The sequence below is a fragment of the Trachemys scripta genome, chromosome 1 (genome assembly GCF_013100865.1).
Source record: "Trachemys scripta elegans isolate TJP31775 chromosome 1, CAS_Tse_1.0, whole genome shotgun sequence".
NCBI lineage: Eukaryota > Metazoa > Chordata > Testudines > Emydidae > Trachemys > Trachemys scripta.
Window position 1 is genome coordinate 303,326,216 of NC_048298.1, and position 20,912 is coordinate 303,347,127.

General features: G+C 43.2%; 1 protein-coding gene across 3 annotated transcripts in view; it reads left to right on the forward strand.

Moving 5' to 3' along the window:
• The window catches only part of ATP8A2 (ATPase phospholipid transporting 8A2), a 584,689-nt gene that overhangs the window by 156,576 nt on the left and 407,201 nt on the right, over nucleotides 1-20,912 (forward strand). For all 3 annotated transcript variants that reach the window (XM_034758733.1, XM_034758730.1, XM_034758731.1), the window contains exons 16-19: nucleotides 2,501-2,576; nucleotides 14,193-14,298; nucleotides 16,500-16,582; nucleotides 18,067-18,116. In XM_034758733.1, the coding sequence (XP_034614624.1) occupies nucleotides 2,501-2,576; nucleotides 14,193-14,298; nucleotides 16,500-16,582; nucleotides 18,067-18,116 (315 nt within the window). The remainder of the gene's footprint in view (nucleotides 1-2,500; nucleotides 2,577-14,192; nucleotides 14,299-16,499; nucleotides 16,583-18,066; nucleotides 18,117-20,912) is intronic.

Sequence of the window (20,912 nt, forward strand, 5' to 3'; positions counted from 1 at the left end):
TCGCCAGAGGCTGGGAATGTGCGACAGGGGATGGATCACGTGTTGATTACCTGTTCTGTTCAGTCCCTTCTGGGGCACCTGGCATTGGCCACTGTCGGAAGGATACTGGGCTAGATGGGTCTTTGGTCTGACCCAGTATGGCTGTTATGTTCTTATGTTAACTTGCAATTTGATCAAGAACTGTCTGAATGGAAATATCTAGGCAGATGACATGAGGATGTCTTTTGTTTAAAATAGGTTTTTTTTTAATAGAAAAATAAAAAAAAATAGGAAGCAGGAGTCTGTGTAGGCCTCCAGAGTGATCTCATGGTGAAACCCTGGCAGGGAGCTTTAGGCAAGAACTGTCACTGCCACTGCAACTGATTCAGATTGAAATGAGGCAGGAAAGAAGAGATGCCAGAGGAAGGGTGTGAACTGTTAATGACAAATACAGGTTAGCGATGAGGAAGGTGTACATTGGAGTTTCTGTCAGAGGAAACAGTTGAAAACGGGATGCAATTCCCTTTCTGCCCAAAATGTTGAGCCTCTTCCCTCACCGGTGTTTTTGTTTCATTTTGAAATAATTTTTCTTACCTTTGGCCAAGTGAGTTGGGTTTCCCTATTGATCCTGCCTCTTTCCAGGTCCTGAAGTGGCCTCTAAGGAAGGAAGAAGCACTTCCTGTCTAACCGACATGAGGTGCTACTTTTGGTGGGGTGGATTTTCTGTCTCTGCCTCTCCTTCTTCTGTTTTTTCTTCCATTTCCTCCTCTGTTCATTTCTTTGCCATCAATATTCCACCATCTTTCTCTTCTTTGCCCACATCCTATTTCTTTCCTTGTTGTTTCTTTCCCCGTCCCCCATGGTCTCCTTTTCCTCTGCTCTTCCTTCTTACCTTCCTCTTGCATTTTTTCCTCTCCCCCCCCCTTTCTCTACAAGTTTTTTCCCCTCCACCACCTTTTTACACTTTTCTCCACTCCCCCTTGCAATTGCTCCCTTCCATCTCTCTGATGTGCCCTCTCTTGCTGCTACCGTAGTACACACGACACAGTGTTACCTACAAGAGAGGAGGGAATGCTGCTTCTTGAATCAACATAGTGTTTCCCAGCCTCTGCTTTACAGCACCACGGAGGATTCTTTACTGAAAGTGTGCTGGGCAGTGCTATACTGTGTTAGCATCATTCAACTGCATAAGCATGAGCCTACAGGACAACTTGAAAAGTTCAGGCAGGTTTTATTGATATGAAACATCCCAAAAGAGACTGTTTGTAGTAAAGATAGATGGAGAGGAGTAGAGATTGAAGAGAGAAATGATAAATTTTGAGATGGTTAAAATCAAAACTTTTAAATTAAACAAAGCAACCTAATTCACAGGAACACAGTCAACTTTAAATCTAGTCCATTTCAAACAAAATCTAGTAATCTCAAACATGTGTGACAAAGTTCCTCCTCTATCTTGGTGGGTCCTGCACTTATAATTATTGGCAGATTTTCTTGCCTCAGAGATTCACCATGTGGGTTGGGGAACAGCCCAGAGACCTTCCCCTCTGGGAGAACCCACAGTCCAGGTCAATTGGGAGGTTTGGGGGGAACCCAGGCCCACCCTCTACTCTGGGTTCCAGCCCAGGGCCCTGTGGACTGCAGCTATCTATAGTGCCTCCTGTAACAGCTGCATGACAGCTACAACTCCCTGGGCTACTTCCCTATGGCCTCCTCCAAACACCTTCCTTAGTCTCACCACAGGACCTTCCTCCTAGTGTCTGGTAACACTTGTGCTCCTCAGTCCTCCAGCAGCACTCACTCTCAGCACCTTACACCTCTTGCTCCCAGCTCCTCACACTCACACCACAAACTGAAGTGAGCTCCTTTTAAAACCCAGCTGCCCTGATTAGCCTGCCTTAATTGATTCTTCTTAATTGGCTCCAGGTGTCCTAATTAGCCTGCCCGCCTTAACTGGTTCTAGCAGGTTCCTGATTACTCTAGTGCAGCCCCTGTTCTGGTCACTCAGGGAACAGAAAACTACTCATCCAGTCATCAGTATATTTGCCCTCTACTAGACTCCTGTACCCCACTGGTCTGGGTCTGTCACACATATTTAAAAGTAACATTTGATACTACACCTGCCTTGTGTCTCCTACCAATTTCTGAGGTTTTACAGCCACATTTTTCCTGTTTTTTAAAACATTTTTCTTTCTTCTGTTGATGAGTGAAAGACCCACAAACAGGGAGCACTGACTATACAGGAGAAAGAGTGAAAATGCTGATAGGCAAATTGCTGTAAAATGAACAAAATAAACTGAAAATAAAGACAAGTATTTCTCCCTGCTTCTCCCTTTCACTTACAATAATATTAGGTGCTACTTGTAATAATAGTAGATAATATGTTTTTAGACAGTAATGTGATTTTCTTTTTTTAGTTGATGCTGTCCCTTTAATATTTCCTGATGAGGTCTATATTAATAATGGAAAAGAAAATGTTGCCATTGTAGTGTTAACTGTAATAATCCCTTTTCTTGCTCCACAGCCAGTTACCTCCTTCTACCAGTGAATCATGCGAATTTGATGACCCACGGCTGTTGCAGAATATTGAAAGTGACCATGTAAGTCTAGTTCTCAAATATTACTTAACTTATGTCTCAAAAATATACTAGGTCTTTCTGTCTGCTCTCCCTGGGATGGAAGGTCACTGGTAGATTTGCTCAAGTGTGTATGATCATGTCACCTACTACTTGTGCATTCTACCGAGGATAGAAGCACTTAAAGAAAGGAAGGTGGGGGAGAAAAGTAGTTGAGTAGAGATGAGAAGGGAGAAGAAATGGAGAACTAAAGGGGAAGAGGAAAAAAGAGGAGGGAGTGCTACCTCTGATATTGAACTCTGACCAAACGGTGACTTTTATATGGGTACCAGCTAGTTTCTGTTAACAGATGTAGTTTTATAATATGGGATGGTAAGAATCCTAACCATTGAGAGAGATTTTATAGGTTCAGTAATACTAGATTTTTTCAGAGAGGTTCCATAGATATTGTGCTATCAGAAACAATTTACTTCCATTGAAAGAAGTATTGATTCTTGTAATATTGGTCCTTGATACTGGCAGCATGGTGCTTTCTGTAGGTCTCACTAAATACTGCACTATCCCAAAGGCAGACTCTGGAATTAACTTATATGGACCTGCGTGAGAGGAAGTTTAATAACAAAATGAACTTAGGCTAAGACTTCTTTTAAAAGTAACTAGTGATTTAGGTGGCCCAGGTTTGGGTGCCCAACTGGAGGTGTCTTGTTTTTCCTCAGGTGGGAACTCAGCACTTTCTGAAATCTAAACATTGAGTTACCCAAATTCATTTTTGAAAATGTTGGCCCTTGCCGTTCTCTTTAGTATCTCAGAGCCTGATACCACTCTAACTAGGTTTTGGTTTTGTAAACTAATGGGTGCCAAGCTTAAAAAAATAAAAATGGTCAGATTAGTATTAGTAATTATACAATATTTAAAGTACAGTATTTAAAATATTATTTGGTGAGGAATCTTTTTATTAAAAGAAGCTTTAAGGAGACATTGTGCACAACTGCATGACTTTCTCTTCTGTTTACACCTTCTAATACTTCAGAACTATAATTACAACATAATATGAATGCCTGAAGGTTTAATGACTTAATAATGATCAATGGCATAATGTACTGTCATGGAGTCTGCAGATGTTTGTGGATTTCAGTTTCCAACTATTCATCAGAGAGGTAGTCCAGCCAGCAGAATATATTTTATTCTTTTACTTGACCCTGCATTGCAGTAAACTGCATCAAGAAAAGCTCCTGTCCCATGCACATCACCACAGCCCAGTTTAGGTATCTTTACATTCTTCTGATTTGTATTCATTAGATCAGTGGTTTTCAACCTGTGGTCTCTTGTTCCCTAGGGGTTTGCAGACTATGTCTAAGGGGTCCACAAAAAATGACTATACAAATTTAAGTTTCAGATCCCATAAAAGGCATACAGTTTTTCTGATCAAGCAAAAGTATGTGAATACCTCCACCTACAGGGCAAAACCCAGAAATGTTGTTACCATAGAAGCCCACAGTTTAGTGCCCTTTCTCATGCTGCATCCAGGGCCAGTGCAACCACTAGGTGAACTAGGCGGCCACCTAGGGCGCCAAGTGGTTGGAGGTGCCAAAAAGCTCGCTCAGGGGAGGCAGTGGACTGGAGTGTAGGTGAGCTGGGGTAGGGGAGAATGGGGAGGGCTGCCCACAGCAAGTAATGGGGGGCATGCAGGGGAACCGCTCCCTGCCCCAGCTCACCTCCGCTCCGCCTTCTCCCTTGAGCACGCCGCCCCTGCTCTAATTCTCCTCTCCTCCCAGGCTTGCCGCGCCAAACAGCTGATTGGCGCGGCAAGCCTGGGAGGCGGAAGAAGTGGAGTGGCGCCAGCATGCTCAGGGGAGAAGGCGGAGCGGTGGTGAGCTGGGGAGCTGCCGCAGGGGGGCCTGCCTGGGCGGAGGGGGGGCGGGGAGCTGCCGCAGGGATGCCGCAGGGTGGAGTGGGGAGCTGCCGCGGGGGGGCTCCCCGGGCGGAGGGGAGGTGGGGAGCTGCCGCGGTGGGGCTCCCTGGCTCTTCCCCATGGCCCTGCCCCTGCTGTTCCACAGGGCCTCACAGTGACAGTACAGTCAATTCAAGTGCTCCTGGTGAGGACACACTCTGCTGACACAGGGAGCAATGTGTAGACACGCACAGGTGATGTAATTACTGCAGCAGCTGTACGCTGATATAAGTTAGATCAACTTAATTTTGTAGTGTAGACATGGTGTCAGTCTGGAATGAGTGTATGCCATCTGATGGCAGCTCAATGGTCTATAAGAAATGTATTGTTCGGTGGATGCCACAATTTACACTAATTAGTGCCTTCATTAGTAGTCCTTGAGGAAAGGCCAATTCAAATGGACTGGGGAGACTGAATTACTCTCTCAACCTTAGAAGTGGTCCCTTAAACTAAGGATTGAGCAACACTGATGGAGCATTATGGGGAAGCTTGTATTGTCTGCCTGTGCTGTATGTGTTTTGTGCATGACTTGTGGACCTTGGTCTCTACAGCAATCTGTGATTGCTTTTCACAAACACTATATACACATGTGCTCACTCATTAGCATAGCCCTTGATTTCACACAGACTTCCCAGTCCAAGGGTGCAAGTCTATCTTATATCCCAGGAGAATGTTCTCCATCATCTGGGGACATTGCTGTCCACGTGCCTCTTCTTTCAATTTCTTAGCTCTTTTGGTCCATTGCTAACTCTGAATATTGACTGATGGACAAATCCAATTTTGACTGTCAGTCAAGGAGATTGATTATTCTGTAGAAAGATTATTCTGTAGAAAGTTTTCTGGGAGAAAAAATTCACTGTCACTTGACATATATAGAAGGATTCGCATGACCTCTTCATTAGGTTTTGGGGGAAGAATGTCCATATTTGCCTTTCATAGCTGCTTCCATTGGATGTTTTTTGCCACAGCATCAAGGAGATTATACAGGCTGTATCCTTAGGAAGAAAGCCCTAAATTCTTATTAGAATGGAAGTCGCTGACTTTTCAAGGACTTAAAATAAGGTTTGCTGAGTATGTTCAACTGTTTATAAACTGGGTAAAATCGATTGATGGAACTTCAAAGTTGTGTATGTGTAACCCACAAACCTTCTGGGTGTGCTGTTCTGTCTCACCTAATGGCACTGAGACCACTGAGAGAGAGAGAGAGAGAGATAAAATGACTCTGCTCTACAGCCTCAGCTAACAGCCAGTTGGCTTTTAGCTCATGCGGTAGAGGCTCATGCACTAAGCTCCAGAGGTCCCATCCCACCCACCCATGACTGGGGTCTGTCGGCGTTACACATGCACAGTAAATACTCACAACGCTGAGCTGAGAACTAGCCCCCATGCCCTGACTCTGTTCTGTTTTATCACAGGCATAAAAAAATACTTCATCGTTTTCTACACTTCTAGACTTCCATCTCAATAAAACACACAGGTGCGGATATACTGCAATTTTTAAGAGTCTGTAGGAGGCTTCAGGGGACTGTGACACTTTTCAGGAAATAACTGCTTCAGCCCAAACTTTACCCACTCATCAGCACACAAACAATAAGAAATTGCCATGGTTTGGGAGGAAAAAGAATAATTTTCAAAAAAGCTGATTGTCCGCACGCCTGCTCCACTTCCTTCTCATTGATATGTGCAATTAAAAAAAAAACAGATATTCGGTAACGGCTGGCAATTTGTTAAACAAACCATCTTCTCCCATGTTTGTGGGACCTTCAGACCATGACAGTTAGAGGAAAATGAGTTTTGTTTGGATGTTGAGAAAGGTCAGATATGAATTCTTTCTATGTCTGTGCTTGAAGGGTGCTGAATACCTTCAACTCCTAGTGACTTCATGTTTCGGGGTGCCCAGCATTTTACAGGACTGAGCCTCAAAGAGGTGTGGTAGACATGAGAAGTAATACTTGTTCTTGTCATATTGCATTTAGAACAGTAGTTTTCAACCTCTGGTCCATGGACCCCTGGAGGTCTGCAGACTGTTTAAGATTTCCAAAAGAGTCCGCACTTCCATTTGAAATTTTATAGGGGTTTGCAAATGAAAAAAGGTTGAAAACCACTGATTCAAAGGCATTTAGCAATGGTGAGACCCAAGCCCACATGGGACTAAAATGGGTAATTATTTTGCTAGCTGTGCTGGTGGTAGAACTGTTATCTTGTGGGTAGCAAACACATATCATGTGACCCTGCAAAATGTTTTGTAAGTCTTTATGAACAAACTGACTGAAAAATAAGTCAATCTACTTCCTTTCTGGAAATGTTATGAACCGTGGAGTTGATCTAACATTAAATGTCACTACCAAGTTAGAGATGCATTTTAAAGTCTTTTTTCTGTTACATTTTTATGTCATTGTATCTGTCTGGAGATTCTTAGGGATAGAAATAATGGTGCTCTGCCCGCTATGGCATACAGGTGCAGATTTCCAAATCCACAACAATTAAATTGTGTACTCAGCACCCGCTCTGCTGGCAGAAAGGACCCAGTATTAACAAAGCCTGAGTCTTTGTTCCCCCTCTAGTGGCCAGAGAACATAATGAGGTTTTGTAAGTCTGCTGCTGCCTCCTAATTTAACAGACCCTGCCCTTTATCTCAAGCAGTAAAGGGTCATGCTTTTAGATCAGGTGGTCCTGGGTTCAGTTCCCCACACATAACCCAATGAAGGCATCACCATACTTGCAAATTTGGATTTTTGTGAGCATGTTTCTACATGTGTTTTAAAATCCGGACTTGCATGTGTGCATTGGATGCAATGTATATGGGTTGAGGATCTGGGCCAGGGTGTGCTTTGGTAAGGATTGCATATACCATGGGGGGGGGGGGGTGTGTCTCTTTTTAGGGTGAAACTTGAAAAGAAATAGATTTCTACTTCTAAGCACAAACATTTAAATTAGGGTTAACATGATTGGATGGGAATAACTGGTGCCTGGGAGAAAGAAGGTTGGAAGCAATGGTGCTGGTAAGAGTGGGAGCTACTAGTGGGCAGATGGGGAGCAAAACAAGATAAAGGGCAAAATAAAAAAGTAGAAAAATGTCCAGATATATAAAAAAGAAAAATGGGACTAAAAGAAGGTGAGGGCAGTGGGAGGGGGGGGGGGAATCAAGAGTTAAAGCAGTGGTGGCATCTGTGCTGGGGCATGGCCCAAGGGCTAAACAAGGAAGTTCAAGGGGCTGTTAGAATTTCAGCAACAGAATGGTTGGGTTCTCCTCTATTAAATGAAAACCATAACGAATAATGCAGAATCTGATAGTCTGTGTGGGCAGGGGGTACACTTCAAACGGAGAATCAGAATTATAACCACAGAAGTTGTTAATGAACATGAGGATCTTTGCACATAATTCTGAGGTAGTATTTTGATTCTGTCTCAGTCTTCATTGACACAATAAATATTGTGTCAGTGCTGGAACAATATAGCAAGAAAACAAATGGCAGCTGTGTGAAAGAGCTGAAGCGATAGGCCTCACTGTTTGGTGATCTGTTGCTATAGAATTGGGAGGTTGCCATGTAATCCATTGTAAACTGTGAAAACATAAAGACAGCAACAAATTAAATTGGCTTCATACAAGCCAAATAGAGGAGGAGGTGGCACTTAAAACCTATGATGCGGGGGAAGGCAGGTTCAGATGGAAAGAAATTGTGAAAGTGTATAATAGGCTAGGTAATATATTTGTTATGTGGACATCAAAGGCTTGCAGCAACAGATGCTGAAATGAGAATCCAGCAGGCTGCATATTTTGTGGAGATGGGGGTATAAGTTTCACCGCTTTCATTAGAAATAACACAGCAACTGCATGTAACCTCCTGGACAATAAAATTTCCATTTCTCACATTTCTTTTTGATGATACACCATCTGTTCATGTCCTTGAATGTAGTCTCTGCTCTCCGGTGTAATAATAAATTAGATGATTACTGGTATTTGCTCAGGATGGATCCAAATTCTGCTCTAAGATGTACCCATGCAATCCCATAGGGGTCTAATGATGGGAGCCAAATTCCATTCTTAACTATTAAAATATTCACAGTATAAAACAAATATACAAAGTAAACTAACCATATATGTACTAGGTGTATTGTTTTCTTTTTCAAAGACATCTTAAGAGATCTGCTTCCCAACAATTTTTGAGCTTACTTAGTTTTTAATTGAAGTGTCATGCAGTAGCTGTTGCAAGATGTTGTGGCCTTAGTATTGTGAAAAAAGAGTTAATCAGAAACCCTGCCAATGGCAGTGGATTTTACAGTTGAAGTGTAATGTGGGCTGTCACGCATTACTAGTAGCTGCTAGCCCTTGCTTTTGCATGGGTATAATTAGTAAAATCATGTGTGGCTTTTAAAATAAAATCTGAAAATGACTGAGAACTTAAAAGTTGGGCAGTAACAGACTGTGAATCCCACGGAGGAGTGAACTTGCTCAGATTCTAAACAAAAAGAGCTCTCAACCATACTTGTAGTTGTTTCCATCACTTCACACTGACTCAGGGCATTCTAGGCTTCAGAGAAGTTTGGGGTTATTGTGTCTGCTGGTTGTATTGTTGAGTGGATGGTTGTGTTGATTTGTGTGTTGACTGTGTTGTGCTGGGAGATTGTGTTGAATTGTGTGGGTGGGGAATGAGTGATGCATGCTGCCGTCAGGGGCTCTACGTATTTGGGGTTATTGCGTGTACTGGTTTGGTGCTGTGTGGGTGGTTTTGAAGAACTGTGGCAGCTGGGCCAAGTATGCCACCATCTTTGCAGTCTCCCTCATACAACCAATGAAATTATTGCATGCAAATTAGCTGTAGAGTAGGGATGGTAATTGAGTGAGTTATCTATGCTATCTAGGACTCTAGGCTTGGCATAAATACGTGTCTTGCTGTTGCATGATTTGTAATTTGTAAAGTCAAAATGGCTGAGAATTTAAAAATTGTTCTCAGTGAATTCTGGGATTATTCAACCTGGTGATATTCTAAACAAAAAGAGCACTCAACAATGTTTGTAGCTGTTACTGTTGCTTCACGCTGACTCAGCAGACATTCTAGACTTCAAAGACTGACAGTCCTAGAATTTTATTATATAGGTTGTCCTTACTGTAGATCTGCAGTTTGAAGCAGAATTGTTTTTAACCTTATCTCTGAAGCTGCACAAAACTTATTTTTTTAATGGTAAAAAAGGGGCAAGGTGAAGGGAAATTATAGTAGTTGAATTACAGGACTAGGAGACAGGAATTCCAGAGTTTTAATTTTGACTCTGTCACTTGTAGTAGGAAGAGAGCCTGAGACATAAGCCCTTGTATTAGAGGGCTGGTATGAGGCAGGACCTGCTCACAGAATCTGGCAGATAAAGAGGAGCTGATCACAGAACTAAAAGTTAATGGTAGCTTAGGTACAATTGATCATGACTTGATCACATTTATAATGTGTAAGCAGAATAAAGGCCATCTCTCTCTCTCTCTCTCTCTCTTTCTGTATATATATACACACGTATACACACACATACGGCAATTAATAGGACCAATTTCACAAAGCTGAAAACAATTATGAGCCAGATCAGCTGGGCAGGAAGAATTTAATCAAAAAAGGTGAATAATTGATAATTGTTTTAAGAACACCTTACTAGATGCCCAAAAAGCCACAATCCTACAATTGAGGAAGAAGGCTGTGCTGGTTAAAAACCAACCTAGATTAGAGGGGAAGTGAAAAAATATAACAAATGGAAGAAAGGGCAAGTTGATAGTAATGACTATAAATCAAAAGTTAAGAATTGTAGAAAATTGATAAGGGAAGCCAAGGGACACAAGTAGAACCCTATGACTAGCAGAGTTAAGGACAATAAGAAGGAGTTGTTAAAATGTATTAGGAACAAAAAGAATGCTAACAATGGAATTGGTCCATTACTAGCTGGAAATGGTAGAAATATCAATAATAATGCAAAAAAGTCAGAAATATTCAATAAATACTTCTGTCCTGTATTTGGGGGAAAAACAGATGATGTAGAATGACAATGCTCTTTCCATTCCACTAGTGTCTCGGGACGATGTTAAATAGAAGGTATAAAGTTAGACATTTTAAAATCAGCAGACCCAGATAACTTGTGTCCAAGAGTTTTAAAAGAGCTGTCTGAGGAGCTCATGGACAGTCAGTGTTAATTTTCAATAAGTTTTGGAGCACTGTGGATGTTCCAGAACACTTGAAGAAAGCTAATTTTGTACCAGGTTTTTTAAAGGATCAACCGGATGACCTGATACATATAGGCCGGTCATCCTGACATCAGTTCCAAACAAGATAATGGAGTGGCTGATATGAGACTCTGTTAATAAAGAACTAATGAAGGGTAGAGTCATTAATGTGAATCAACATGGATTTATGGAAAATAGAGCCTTCCAAACCAACTGGTAATCTTTTTTGATGAGATTACAAGTTTGGTTGATAAAGGCAATAGTATTGATATAATATACTGAGACTTCTGAAAGGTGTTTGACTTTGTACCTCACGATATTTTGATTAAAAAATTAGAATGATGTAAAATTAACATGGCACACATTAATTGGATTAAAAACTGGCTAACTGGTAGGCCTCAACATGTACCTGTAAATGGTGAATCGTCATCCAGTGAGGTCCCGCAGGGATTGGTTCTTGGCCCTATGCTATTTAACATTTTTATCAATGACCTGACAGAAGACATAAAACTATAACTGATAAAGTTTGCAGAGACACAAAAATTGGGGGAGTGGTAAATAAGGGAGAGGACAGGTCACTGATTCAGAACAACCTGGAACACTTGGTAAACTGGGCACAAGCAAATAATATGCATTTTAATATGGCTAAATGTAAATGTATACATCTGGCAACAAAGAAAGTAGGCCATACTTACATGATGGAGGAATCTATCCTGGGAAGTAGTGACTCTGAAAAAGATTTGGGTGTCATGATGGATAATCAGCTGAACATGAGCTCATTGTGTGACGTTGTGGCCAAAAGAACTAATGTGATCCTTGGATGCATAAACGGGAATCTCAAGTAGGAGTAGAGAGGTTATTTTACCTCTGTATTTGGCACTGGAGCAACTGCTGCTGGAATACTGTATCCAGTTCTGGTGCCCAGAATTCAAGAAGGATGTTGATAAATTGGAGAGAGTTCAGAGAAGAGCCATGAGAATGATTTACAGATTAGAAAACATGCTTTATAGTGATTAGGTTACCATACATCTGGATTTTCCCGGACATGTCCGGCTTTTTGGTCCTCAAATCCCCGTCCAGGGGGAATTGCCAAAAAGCCAGACATGTCCGGGAAAATAGGGAGGGGTCTTGGGGCTTGGGTCAGAGCCGGAGCTGCTGGGGCTGGCGCCGCTCGACGAGGGCTGGTGCCGGGCCGGGGCCGGGCCCGGGCCCGAGCTGCTTGGCCAGAGCCGCTGGGACTGGTGCTGGGGGTGCTGGGCCGGGGCTGGTGCCCCGGGGCCTGAGCCGAGCTGGAGTTGCTAGGGCTGGGGATGCTCGGCCGGGGCCGGCGCGCTCGGCTGGAACTAGGGCCGGCGCCCCAGGGCCCCAGCCGAGCCAGGCCAGAGACGCCAGGGCCAGAGCCTCTTGGCCGGGGGGGCCGGACTGGGCCGCACCTCCTCGCGCCCCCCCCCCCCCCAGCACCAGCTTACCTGCTGCCTCCCTGTTTCAGGCTTGCCGCGGGGGTGGGGCCGGGGCCCCATGGAGTGTCCTCCTTTTTTTTTATTAAAATATGGTAACCCTAATAGTGATTAGAATCAAGGAGCTCAATCTGTTTAGCTTAACAAAGAGATGGTTAAGGGGTGACTTGATTACCCTCTATAAGTACCCACCTGTGGAACAAATATTTGATAATGGGCTTTTCAATCTGGTGGCGAAGATATCACCCGATCCTATGGCGGGAAGTTGAAGCTAGATAAATTTAGACTGGAACTAAGGTGTAAATTTTTTACTGTGAGGGTAATTGACCATTGGAAAAATTTACCATGGGTCATGGAGGATTCTCCATCACTGACAATTTGTAAATCCAGACTGGATCTTTTTCTAAAGATCTGTTTTAGGAATTATTTTGAGGAAGTTCTGTGGCCTGTGCTATACAGAAGGTCAGGCTAGATGGTCACAATGGTCCCTTTTAAACTTTAAATCTATGAGTGAGTACTGGAAATCTTGGAATCATTTTTTTAATAAAATCTCAGATCATTTTTATATGACCATCTCTTATTCAACAAGACCAGCTACAGTGCTATTGTAATACCGACAGACCCCGGTCGTCGGGATCAAACCGGGGACCTCTGGCGCTTAGGGCATGAACCTCTACCGCATGAGCTAAAAGCCAGCTGCCTGTTAGCTAAGGCTGTAGAGCAAACTCATTAATCTCTCTCTCTCTAAGTGGTCTCGGTGCTACTAGATGGGACTGAACACCACACCCAGAAGCTGTGTGGGTTATACTAGCAGGACAGTATAGTAGCTGATTGTGCATTTTTGGCTGTGTAAAGTTCATGCTGAGGTTTACAAGATGAGTGAGTGTTGTTGTCCTCTACTGGCCAGCCCATAGAGAGGATAAGGAACTTACTACTGCTGTCAGCTTCATGATTTCACCTTTAGCTCAAGTCATAGTCATAGAGTCTAAGGCCAGAAGGGACCATGAGATCATCTAGTCTGACCTCCTGTATATTATAGGCCACCAGCATCCACACACTAATCCCAACAACTGAAATTATACCAAAGTATTACAGCCCACAGGAGACTAAACAATTGTGTGCCACAGGCAGAGAATAGGAGAGACCAAGGTGCACCAATGCTCAAGGCCCCAGCAATGGCAGGAAATTGATTGAGAGAGATACACAGATGATCTCAGCAAGTAACCTGCACTTACACACTGAAGAGGAAAGCATAACCCCCCTGAAGTCACTGCCAGTCTGACTGGGGGGAAATTCCTTCCTAATCCCACGTGGCAATAAATTAGACCCTGAGCATGTGAGTAAGAACTAGCCAACCAGGCACGAGAGAGAGAGAGAAAATGCTCGGCATGACCTCAGTAGTGAGCCCCACGGCTGCTGAGCACTGCTCCCAACCATCACAAGCAACCCTGTCATATAATCCCACTCATAAATTTGAAGAGCTCTTTTAGAACTAATTAAGCTGTTTGTCTCCACAAGTCTTTTTAGCAGAGCACCTGGGCCTAATCTTATACTACATTGCTCCTTATGTGGTCATTTGCACCTGTGTAAATCTGGTATAAATACTACCAAATCTCAATTTTTCCAGTCACTAGACCAATGGTAGCATTTTATACTAATTCCTTTGCTTTTACCTTGCAAAGATGTAAATGACTACACAAGGTGCAGGGATGTACAAAATCAAGCCCCTTTTGTTTTTTTGAGTGGAAGGACAATGGTTCTGGCTTTCCAACTGTGTGTGTGTGTGTGTGTGTGTAAGTAATTTACCTGTAGATCGAGTGCTGCACACAGAATGAGAGTTCATTAGCACTGGCTCTTGATATCTCCAATATTCTACATGGCTGAGAGGTGAGAGGCAATACACTGAGTTAGAGAAGTGGGTGTTGCACATCTAAACGGATCGAGTTCTGTTTTAAAATCCAGAACGTGCCTATGTCTTATACATTGAGTCTCCTTGTAATGAAAGTACCAGACTAACTTGGTGATGTTCTATGTAGCCCACAGCTGCTCACATACAGGAGTTCCTCACTCTGCTGGCCGTGTGTCACACTGTTGTTCCTGAGAGAGATGGAAATACAATAATCTACCAGGCCTCCTCACCAGGTTGGTCATTTTCTCCTTCTTTTGTGGGGTGGGAGAGAGAAGCCAAGAGCTTTTTAAAAAATGCTCTTAAATTAAAAAACACATTTAAAAGCAAACAAAATCTCCTTTCATGTATGACTAATAATGGGCTTTATGGTGCCTTCAAGACACCAGCGTGCACAGAGGGTACACTATCTCCTGGCGCTCCCCACTGTACAGAGGGAGCACAGCCACTGCTTCATCCTTCAGAGGTGATCCCCGCTGCTACCAGCTGCTTCTGCTGGATTATGTAGAGGGGTGGGGTGGGCCCACAACCCAAGACTTTTGCCACCCCTTTGAGGCAACTAGCAAGGTGAGACTCCATTTTTGACTCCCTTATCCCCTTTTTGTATCCTTGCAGCAACCAATCACAAACTAGCCCCATCAACGAGCTAGCAGAACCCGATTGTCCACTGCTTTGCCCTTTGTGTCGTCCTTTATGCCTGTGCGAAATGAGCGCAAACACTGCCACTGTTCTACTTTGGCAGCATCCTGCACCCACTTTATGAAGGTGTAAACGACTACACAGGACATGAGACAATGAAGAATTGGGTCCAGAATTTATTGGGGCCCATGTTCCCCTTCATTCTGTGCTGTTGAGGTGAACAAAGGAGACCAGAAGGAACAGACATGCCCCGCAGATTGGGGTGGGGCAGTAGCTCTGTGGCAAACTCCCCTCAATGACTGGTTTTTTTTTTTGTATATAACTTGATTTTTTTTTATCCTACCATGTGGAGATTTGTTCAGTGCTTAATGTGGGCCAAGGAGCATGAATTCTTCTCTGTGCCTCTTACCTCTCTTCAGGGAGGGTTGGGTACAGGAGTGGGGTGAAGAGCAAACAGGAAGGCTCAGCTGTGAGCTCTGCTCTCAGGATGTGGGAAGGCTTTCCTCATGGATATACCAGGATCAATGGAATTGGACATTGCAAACCCCACCGATACAGGGGAATTCAGACCTTGCCACTTGTCTTTCTCTAAGTATGTGGTACATCCCACTGCCTGAGGCATTGCCTCTGAGTTCTAACTTGCAGAATTATTTGAGCTCTTCATTACTTTCCCCAGTCTCCAATAGAATATGGTGAATTTTTGTGTGGAAAAAAGTTTGTTGAGTCATTCCAGCAGAAGCTGGATTAAATGCATGTTGTATAAATATTGACGTATGTAGCTTTGATCGTCCTAATTTTCCAGACAAGTTTAAAGAAAACTTTACAGAACACGAACAGACAAACTATGGCTCTTCAATAGGAACAGATTTAAAATTTTGTATTAAAGCAAATGTTACAATTATATAATACACAGGTTAAGGAAGGAGTGTCTGTACATCTGGGTGTTAGGGATGTAAATGTTTAACCAGTTAACTGATTTGCATCAATCTTATTGGTTTCAGTTAACAGTTAATGATTAAACTCCACTGCCCAGGACTCCACTGCCACCCTGGGGGCAGGCTGGCAGCTGGCCGTGAAGTCCCCAGCCGTGGGTGGCGGAATCCCCGGCCGCGGTCTGTGGCCAGGATCCCTGGGTGCAGGGGCCAGCAGCAGAGCACTGCATAAAACATTTAACCATGTAACCGATACAATTTTAATCAGTTACACGATTCCTTTTTTTAACTGCTATTTACATCCCTACTGGGTATAGTGCTTAGATTATCCAAAAGTACAAAGTTTGGTTTAAAAGTCATAACATTCATATAGTACACAATCTGCAATAACCCAAATTTAGGTTAATACATTCAATGATACAGTTTAGATATTAGCATCCAAATATTTGGGTACATCACTCATGAAAGTTTATACTAAGAGTTGGTCATGGAAAGCAAATATAGCAATGAGTATAACTTGTCCCTCGGTAATTGAGCATTTAGGATAGGTTAATGCTTCAACAAATACAATGCATTATATACAGAATGCCAAGTATAAAGTACATGTGTGCAGCCCTGTTAACCTGTATGCAGTTTTGTAGGAGGAATGCCAGTGCAAGCATGCTTTATCTAAGGGTTATGATGGAAACTTTTTAATTGCTGCTGATTAGCTCCTCTCGGTAGCAGATTTTAGACATCTCTGATTCAGTGGCTGCCCATTGCCTGTATCCTGCCAATGCAATGCTCATGGGAGTAGTTTTTTTCCATGGTCATCTGATTATATTTCTGATTAGTCCCCAATAAAGCAAAGCTCCTTGTATTGACAGATGAAGGGGCGTTAGTAAAAGGAGCAAAAAAGCTTGGCTATATCTTCACAGGAAGAACTCCACATTCAGTTATCATTGATGCGGTAAGTAGAGCATGTGTAGTGTACAGTAACTTTCAAGGATATGTGCATGGGATACATCCCCTTTGTATGGGTCCACGGGCAGCTCTACAGGGCTCCCTCTGAGGCCATGTGCAGACAGGTTTTGGCAGAGTGGGATGGGCAGAGCCAAGGATCTGGCTAGAGGTGAATCCCGGGGTCCTTCCTCAGTGGAACAGGCAAAGAGCAAAGATACTAATCGAGGCAGTAAATTGAAGCTGCCCCTATGGGATGCTCTGGGAAGCACATTAATTTGAGATGGGCAATGGGGAGAAGATTTCCCCCAAAGAGAAAACAAAATACATAGATTGGAACGAATATATACTTTAGTGTAATTCCATATGTAACTGTCCCTTTAACTTCTAAGTCCTGGCATGTGCTAGAGCTGAATCTCTATTCTTCACTTCAAAACACTGTTATTTGGTTTAAAAAGCGTGTTGGAGGTCCTGGATGTTCAGTGTTGTCTGGACCTGCCCAGGGCCTTCCCACCTACTCTGCACCTGGTGTTATCGCTAAAATAGCTAAGCCCATTTGAGCACCACAAGACAAATCCTGCCTCCAGCACACAGCTTGAGTACTGTATCTGGGCTGTGTGATGCCACTTCTATGGGTAAGGAATCCTCCCTCCCTAGGCCAAGCTCTGCAGCTGCCAGTGCAGCTCTGAGGCTACAGTCAGGTCCTGGACCTCTGCTCTGCTACAGGATTGGTTGTAGATCCATAAACCCTTCATTTCTCTTCCCTCAGCCCACCCACACTCAACTCCACCAGTCCCTTCATTGGATCCCTCAGCACTTGCTTCTCAGTGCAGTAGAATCAAACAGGTTTCACTGCATCTCTGAAACGTTGTGCTTGTGGAGGGGAGGGTTGTTGGTAATTCCAGGGTTTGCTCCTAAATGCGGCAATTTTCAACAGAAAATCTTAGTCTCTTTTGCATATTGGTCCCGTACATTGCTGTCTGACACATGAAATAAATGCCCACACTTTTGGGGGAATCCTGCTTATTAGGCCTGTTAGGATTTGTTATCACAATAATGTCTCTGCTTCTGCTGGAAGATTTTTATTCAGGTGGTGCACTGTTTATCTATTATGTCTACGACCATATTTGAACCCTTTCCTTATGTCAACAGCCTTTACTTAGCAGGTTTAAATGTTTAGTCTTTTTTTAAAGCATACTTATGTGCTTGCAAAGATTGGGAGCTAGAATTTCCTCTGTTATATAGATGCATCCCCACTAAAATGAGTGACTGCAGGCTCGTAAGGTAATAGAGAAATTGAAAGTCACTGGAGTTGTACAAGTGCAAATGAGGGCTGAATTTGCCACTTCACAGTTAGACTGAAATAGGACAGTATACCTCTTTAACCAGGAGAGGGCGCTATCATCACATCACATTTGAAATCATGATGCTTCTATACATATATATGCATCGTTCACATCATCTTAATTTTCTGTACAATGTATTTTTCTGCAGCTGGGGAAAGAGGAAGCCTTTGAAATTCTTAATGTGCTGGAATTTTCTAGGTAAGTTACTTCTGCGGATATTAAATAAATGCAAGGCAGCAAATAAGAGAGACATCTTTTCTAGTTCTAGCTCTGTCGGAGACTTTCAGTGTGACTTTAGGCAGATCACTTCACTTCTCTGCGCCTAAATTTCCTCACCTGTAAAATGGGGCTAATGATTCTCACCTTGCCTTAATAAAATGCTTCGAGAATGTCAGATGAAAAGCACTGTATAAGTGCAAAATATAATTCATGATTTCCACACAAGTAGAGGGAATCTCCCACTTGAGGGAAATGTCATGCCCTTTTTTGGGAGCAGCCTGACCACCCAAATTCCAGTGTCCCTTCTGCTTCCCAGCAGGAGACCACTTCAGGCCTAATTCTCATTTACAGTAAGGATCCTTTGCACCACTCTAGCTGTGTAAGAGAACCTTAGCATAATAGGGTAAGGCCCATAGAGTCTCCCTCTGCTGAGAAGATGGAGATGTTTTGTGCTTTGCACCTGGGTTTGGGTTGTACCAGTCAGACTGGGCTTTTCTGCCACTTCTAATGCCTGGCCCCCCTCAGTTCTGTGGACCAAGGCCAGGTTTGACTCAGCTGTTGCTTGGGCCTTCTTTGTTGCCTATTTCTGTGGCAAGCTGACTTGGCCTGCTGAAGAGGAAGAGGATGGTGAGGGGGAAGGTTTGTCTAGGTTGTGTTTCCCTCTTCCTTGCCTTCTCTGAATGTTCCTCAGATGTGCCCCCATGGCTCTCACTGGGTCTTGTGGATGTCTGGGCTTGCTTTGCAACCTCCATAAAGGGAGTTGAGTCATCATCCAGGAACCCAAGCACTGGGAGTAGAAGGGTTTCTGGTCACAGAAATTCCCTGCATCTTTTGACAACAGGGATCTTTTCTGGCCCTTCATGGATTCTCTTTGGGCCCACAGATAGAAGTCTCTCTTGTTGTTATCCTGTCCCTCCCTCATCCATAGTAGCATCTTACTCTAGCAAAGAGGATGAGGTTGCTTACACAGTTCCAGGACCCAGGAGAGGGTGGAAGCTCCCCTGGCTCATTAGTTTGCTGCAGAGCTTCTGGACTCTTTTTGATAAAAGAGTGTCCTACATATCTGCTATGAGTAGGAGACTCAACAGGGCAGAGCCTGTCAGGAGAAAGTTCAGTCCAAGAGACAAGGAAGACAAATGCTCTCCCATGTACTTTATCTTATCGGACTTACCCGGAGTCCCGCTTCATTCTATATGGTGACTGAAGGTGCGCACAGAAGGAACCAAAGTTCTACAAAAAACTGGGGGTTTTTTGGTTTGTTTTTGTTTTTAAAAGGTTGTAAAGTGAAGTACTGAAAAGTCAGGACATGCCAATTCTAAGATTGCTCAAAAGATTGTGCCTGTGTATTTACAATATACTTTAATTCTACCATTGCATTCTGTTATTTCCAAAATATCCTCAGAATTTCAACCAAACTGAGGCTCTAAACTAAGCCATGTCTCATTCATTATTAGGAAACTACTAAATTCATGGCTATGAAAAATATGTCATGGACCGTGAAATCTGGTGTCCTTCTGAGAAATCTGGTCTTTTGTGTGCTTTTACCGTATACTATAATGATTTCACAGTGGAGACCAGCGTTTCTCAAACTGGGGGTCCTGATCCAAAAGGGAGTTGCAGGGGGGTCACAAGATTATTTTAGGGGGGTCGCGGTATTGCTACCCTTACTTCTGTGCTGATACCTTCAGAGCTGGGCAGCCGAACAGTGGCAGCTGCTGACTGAGGGCCCAGCTCTGCAGGCAGCAGTGCAGAAGTAAGGGTGGCAATACCATACCATACCATACCATGCCATCCTTACTTCTGTGCTGCTGCTGGCAGCAACTCTGCCTTCAGAGCGGGGCTCCTGGCCAGCAGCCACCACTCTCAAGCTGCCCAGCTCTGAAGGCAGCGCCGCCACTAGCAGCAGCACAGAAGTAAGGGCAGCAATACCGTGACCGCCCCTCCTCCCAACTCGTTTTTGGGTCAGGACCCCTACAATTACAATACTGTGAAATTTTAAATGTAAATAGCTGAAATCATGAAATTTATGATTTTTTTAAATCCTATGACTGTGAAGTTGACCAAAATGGACTGTGAATTTGGTAGGGCCCTATTTGTTATGTACTCCTGCTTCATTCACAGGATCCAATTCTACGCTCTGTTTTATGCCAGTCTAACTTGTTTGATTTCATTGGGTTTAGACTGATGTAAAAGTCTTGTAGAGAAGTGGAGACTCAAACTCGGTACTGAATGTGTGTGCACAAGGGGCAGAGTTAAAGTTGCAGAGAGAGTTAAGGTTGTGTGACCAATCTTAACTTTGACATTTCCTGACTTGTGTGTGCTCTACTGTGAAATCTTACTGTTCTTTTTATGTAGTTTGTTTTGTTTTGAATGTAAGAATAAAGCTAATTATTTGCTAGGAAATTTTTTCTGAATCTTTAGTGCACAGATTGCTACTGGTAAGAGGCACAAAACTCCATTTGGTGAGAGATTCTGCCTAGCTTCGTAGCATGTCAGATGAACCAATCCATGTTTTAGAAATTGGGGGGGAAACTCACAAAATGCAATTTACTACTAAGGCAAAATTAAGAGGAACATAAAAGTCCCCATTGTTCACCTCTTTGTATGTTTTGAAGAACCCTGCATTCATTTGTTGAATAATTTCTCCTAAAGCAGGAGGTTTGTTTGCATAGTTTATAGTGTGCTGATAGTATTCTTTTTATTGGCATTTTGCCAGGGTTCATGAAATCAGCCCTCTTGCTTCATCTGTGGGAACAGTGCCTAGGTCCCTTAATA